Genomic DNA, 5,000 nt, shown 5'->3' on the forward strand with positions numbered 1-5,000 from the left:
CAAATTTGTTTTTTTGGCCCTCTGTGTATTTGACTTTGACACCCCTGCTCTATATGAAGAGTGTAAATGTGTTACAGTCTCTGTTCTCTGTTCTGAATGAAAAGTGTAGATGCGTTACAGTATCTGATCTCTGTCCTGAATGAAGAAGAGTGTAGATGCATTACAGTGTCTGTTCTCTGTTCTGAATGAAAAGTGTAGATGCGTTACAGTATCTGATCTCTGTTCTGAATGAAGAAGAGTGTAGATGCATTACAGTGTCTGATCTCTGTTCTGAATGAAAAGTGTAGATGCGTTACAGTATCTGATCTCTGTTCTGAATGAAGAAGAGTGTAGATGCATTACAGTGTCTGATCTCTGTTCTGAATGAAAAGTGTAGATGCGTTACAGTGTCTGATCTCTGTTCTGAATGAAGAGTGTAGATGCGTTACAGTATCTGATCTCTGTTCTGAATGAAGAGTGTAGATGCGTTACAGTATCTGATCTCTGTTCTGAATGAAGAGTGTAGATGCATTACAGTGTCTGATCTCTGTTCTGAATGAAAAGTGTAGATGCGTTACAGTATCTGATCTCTGTTCTGAATGAAGAAGAGTGTAGATGCATTACAGTGTCTGATCTCTGTTCTGAATGAAAAGTGTAGATGCGTTACAGTGTCTGATCTCTGTTCTGAATGAAGAGTGTAGATGCGTTACAGTATCTGATCCCTGTTCTGAATGAAGAGTGTAGATGCGTTACAGTATCTGATCTCTGTTCTGAATGAAGAGTGTAGATGCATTACAATATCTGATCTCTGTTCTGAATGAAGAATGTAGATGCGTTACAGTATCTGATCTCTGTTCTGAATGAAGAGTGTAGATGCGTTCATGTCTGATCTCTGTTCTGAATGAAGAGTGTAGATGCATTACAGTATCTGATCTCTGTTCTGAATGAAGAGTGTAGATGCATTACAGTGTCTGATCTCTGTTCTGAATGAAGAGTGTAGATGCATTACAGTGTCTGATCTCTGTTCTGAACGAAGAATGTAAATGCGTTACTGTCTGATCTCTGATCTATGAAGAGTAGATGCGTTAGTGTCTGATCTCTTTTCTGAATGAAGAGTGTAAATGTTAGTGTCTGATATCTGTTCTGAATGAAGAGTTTAGATGCATTACAGTGTCTGGTATCAGTTCTGAATGAAGGACATTTTCTATTGTGAAGATTTCGACCTTCTTCCTTTACCACTACACACTAATTCAAGCCCTAATCCTAATTCTTAAAAACACAATGTTATAACTCCACACATAAAACATTTGATCATAACATGCATGAATGTGCGTTCTGAGCTTAGCTGTATAAAAATAAAAATAGTTATATTTCATTGTATTTAGCACTGGGTATTAAGTTATTCCTATGTATATCTGCTGTCTTTTTTTTTCTTTTTTTTTGGGTTTGTAGCTACTCATTTACTGTACTTATCTCAGCCATACTATTAATTTACCTACTGTAACTATTGATGTTCTACACTGATCTTGATAGCTAGGTAGCTAGCAATGTAGCTAATGTCAGCTAGCGATTAATGCTGGGGATAATTGGTGATGAACATGCCCTTGTTGGATATGTTAACGAGTTAGCCAACATTTTAATTCCCAGACTGATCATTTTGAAATGATCACATGTATGCGTGTGAAGTCGCAATGCCTCTGAGCAGTTTAGGTCAGTTAATGGATGCAAAGCAGCAGAGAAGACAGCATTAATCATTTTGTTGCCTGGGTGTCTCTTTGTCACCCCCTGCAGGACCCAAGCGGAAATGGCGCACACGTGTCGCGGCACCATCAACCTGGCGACAGCGCACATCGACACAGAGGACACCTGCAATATCGTGCTGAGCAGCGGGGGGCGCACGTACCACCTGAAGGCCAGCACAGAGGTGGAGAGGCAGAGATGGGTGACAGCTTTGGAGCTGGCCAAAGCCAAGGCCATCCGTATGATGAACGATCAGTCCGGTAGGAGCATTTCTGGCAGTAACCATGAGGGGGAATTCACAGTATTGTTGCTGTATTGTTCCTTTTGTTTGTTTGGAAATGTCACGTGACAAATGTCCTTGCTAATGTCGTCAGTACAAAGACAAAAGCAACCACTGCATGGAAACTGCAGATGATGTCTGAGTTCTCCATATTGGAGTATTCTGCGATCTGCCTAGCACATATGTTTTTCCACTTTGATTGTATAAAAGCAGGATTGCTGCTTCTGGTTTGACAGAGGTGCTTAAGTTGATAATAGATTTATGCTTGATGATTAGCGATTTAGTCGAGGTCGACTTTGGGCCACTTTATGAATCTGTCCTCTCCAAGCGTTCCTGTTCTCGACAATTACTTTGAGTTCTGCTATCATCTTGTTGGTGGCCGATGTGATTGTGTCAAGCCAGCGTGTTCTTTGCCGCCCTCGTCTTCTCGTCCCGCTCACTTTGCCCAGCATCATCGAGTTCTCCAGCGAATTTGTGCGCATAATGTGGCCGAAAAAGGAGAATTGCTGTTTGACGATTTTGCCCTCAAGCGACATTTTCGGTTTGATACGGTCAAGGACCGTCTTGTTTGTTGTCCGCGATGTCCAAGGTATGCGCAGCAGTCTTCTCCAACACCAGAGCGCAAAAGCGTCGATTTTTCTTCTTTCCACTTTCCTGATTGTCCAACTTTCACATCCATATGTTGCTATGGGAAAGACAATGGTGTTGACGAGTCTTGTTTTCGTCGCAGTGCTCACATCCTTGCTCTTCCAGACTTTATCCATTCCTTGCATTGCAACCCGGCTGAGTACAATCCGCCTCTTGATCTCTGGTCCGGATTTGCCGTTTCGGTCAATTTTGGCTCCCAGGAAGATTAAGTATTGGACTGTCTCGATCTTTTCATTGTTGATCTTGATGTTCACTGCATCGTTACATGCCGTTGTCATTACTTTTGTTTTCTTGATTTTGAGGTATAGTCCCATATGTTCACTTTCCTCTTAAACTCGTCGGATCAAGTATTCGAGGTCTTTTTCACTTTCTGCGAGTATAGTCGTGTTGTCCGCGTATCGCAAATTGTTGATCGTCCTTCCGCCGATATGGACTCCAATTACGGTCTCGTCCAGGTTGCATTGTCGCATGATCGTTTATGCGTACAAGTTAAACAGGGCTGGAGATAAAATGCATCCCTGCCTGACGCCTTTACCGATTCTGAACCAGTCGGTGTTGCCACACGATGTTCTGACAGAATGTTAAAAGCGAATCAACATGGGAAAGAAAAGAGTTCCACTCCAAGAGTTCAAATTACAAGGAGAACCCAAACACCTATCACACCTATCACTGATTGAGCTGGGATAAAATTTGGATAGCTGAGATTTAGGGTTTTGTAGAATCTTTAACAGGATTTTGCTGGCATGGGAGATGAGCGCGATAATTCGATAGTTGGAGCATTCCTGTAGATCACCTTTTTTGGGGAGTGGGATGAAAACTGATCTTGTCCAGTCTTTGGGCCATGATCTTGTGGTCCAGATGTTCTGACACAATTTTGATTTTGACTGGTATTGGCATGAGTAGTTCCGATGGTAAATTATCCGTGCCTGGGGCCTTCCTGTCTGGTAGTTGTTTTAAAGCCCAACTGACTTCCAGGATGCCCGGTTCCTGGTTCATCTGTTTGGGTTGATCGACCAGTTGGACTGATGGATTAGCAGCGTATAGCTCCTCTGCATATTCTCGCCATTCGATCGCTTCGTCTGTCAGCCACTTCAATCTTTTCGTTGGTTTCTTGAAAGGGATGATTTTCTCTGCTGTCTTTCCCACGATCGATTTGATTTCCATCCACATCGCTTCGGGCTCTTCATTAAAGTTGTTGAATGCCTCAAATCTGCTCTTCACTTCCATTGCGTATTGGGCGGGGATGTTGTCCGTGTCAAAGCTGCGTAATGCTGGAGGTCTCTTGATGGTGCTAAAACGGATCTTGATTTTAGCAACCAGTATCTGATGATCGGAGCCGCAGTCTGCGCCTGGGTAAGTTTTCGTTGATAGTATTGAGCTTTTCCAGCAGCGCTGACATAGGAAGTAGTCGATTTGGTTTCGATGTATACCGTTTGGTGCTGTCCAAGTGTACAGCCGACGTTTAGGCTGTTCGAACCAAGTGTTCATGATTGAGAGATGATTTTCTGTGCATCATTGGATCAAACGGTCCCCAGCGTCATTTCGCTCGCCAAGACCAAACTTGCTGACGACAGGCAAAACTTCACCTGATCTGACTTTTGCATTGAAATCTTCCATTACGAAGATTATGTCCCGAGCTGGGGTCTGGTCGATTGCTTCTTGGAGTTTGTTATAGAAACCTTCGATGTCTTTGTCTGCTGCATCCGTTGTTGGCATGTATGTTTGTATAACTGTGATTGAGCGGGGGCTTCCATCAATGCGTATGGATATAATTCGATCGCTTATGAAGTTAAAAGAGTATATGGTCTTGCTGACTGCTTTCGTTGCGATGATGGCCACTCCATTGCGTTTGATGGTGTCATTCCCAGAGTAGAAGATGGTGTATTCATCACTTTTGAAATATCCACTGCCCATCCAGTGAAGCTCGCTGATGCCCAGCAGATCGATATGGAGTCGTTGCATTTCTTCTGATGATTTCGAGTTTGCCTATGTTCGTGCCCCGAACATTCCACGTGCCGATGTTGTAAATCATTGTTGCAAAACGTAGACGTTTCCTTTTGCTTGGAGCCACATCAGCAGGCGGGTGTCCTGATGGATTTGTCCCGTCCGCGTCATAAATGCCCTCGCTACTTGAAAAACATCCACGTTCTTCCCTGGTAGCATGATAGGTGCCTTCCAGCCCAAGGGGTCTTACTTTCCAGCACCATACCTGAACGTCTTTGATTGTACTGATCCATAAGGTATTTCGGCAAGATAGTGGGGTAGTTTGCCATTGCTTGCCCCACCCCTCCCCATTTATCCGGGCTTGGGACCGGCATGTAGATGTTGCCAACTACAAGGCTTGGTTAGATTT

The 5,000-nt window shown here is 43.4% G+C and overlaps 1 protein-coding gene across 2 annotated transcripts in view; it reads left to right on the plus strand.

Moving 5' to 3' along the window:
• The window catches only part of osbp2b (oxysterol binding protein 2b), a 51,188-nt gene that overhangs the window by 6,553 nt on the left and 39,635 nt on the right, over window positions 1-5,000 (plus strand). For both annotated transcript variants that reach the window (XM_076997997.1, XM_076997996.1), the window contains exon 2: window positions 1,771-1,979. In XM_076997997.1, coding sequence (XP_076854112.1) covers window positions 1,771-1,979 — 209 coding nt within the window. The remainder of the gene's footprint in view (window positions 1-1,770; window positions 1,980-5,000) is intronic.

This window comes from Brachyhypopomus gauderio, chromosome 3 (genome assembly GCF_052324685.1).
Source record: "Brachyhypopomus gauderio isolate BG-103 chromosome 3, BGAUD_0.2, whole genome shotgun sequence".
In the NCBI taxonomy this organism is placed as follows: domain Eukaryota; kingdom Metazoa; phylum Chordata; class Actinopteri; order Gymnotiformes; family Hypopomidae; genus Brachyhypopomus; species Brachyhypopomus gauderio.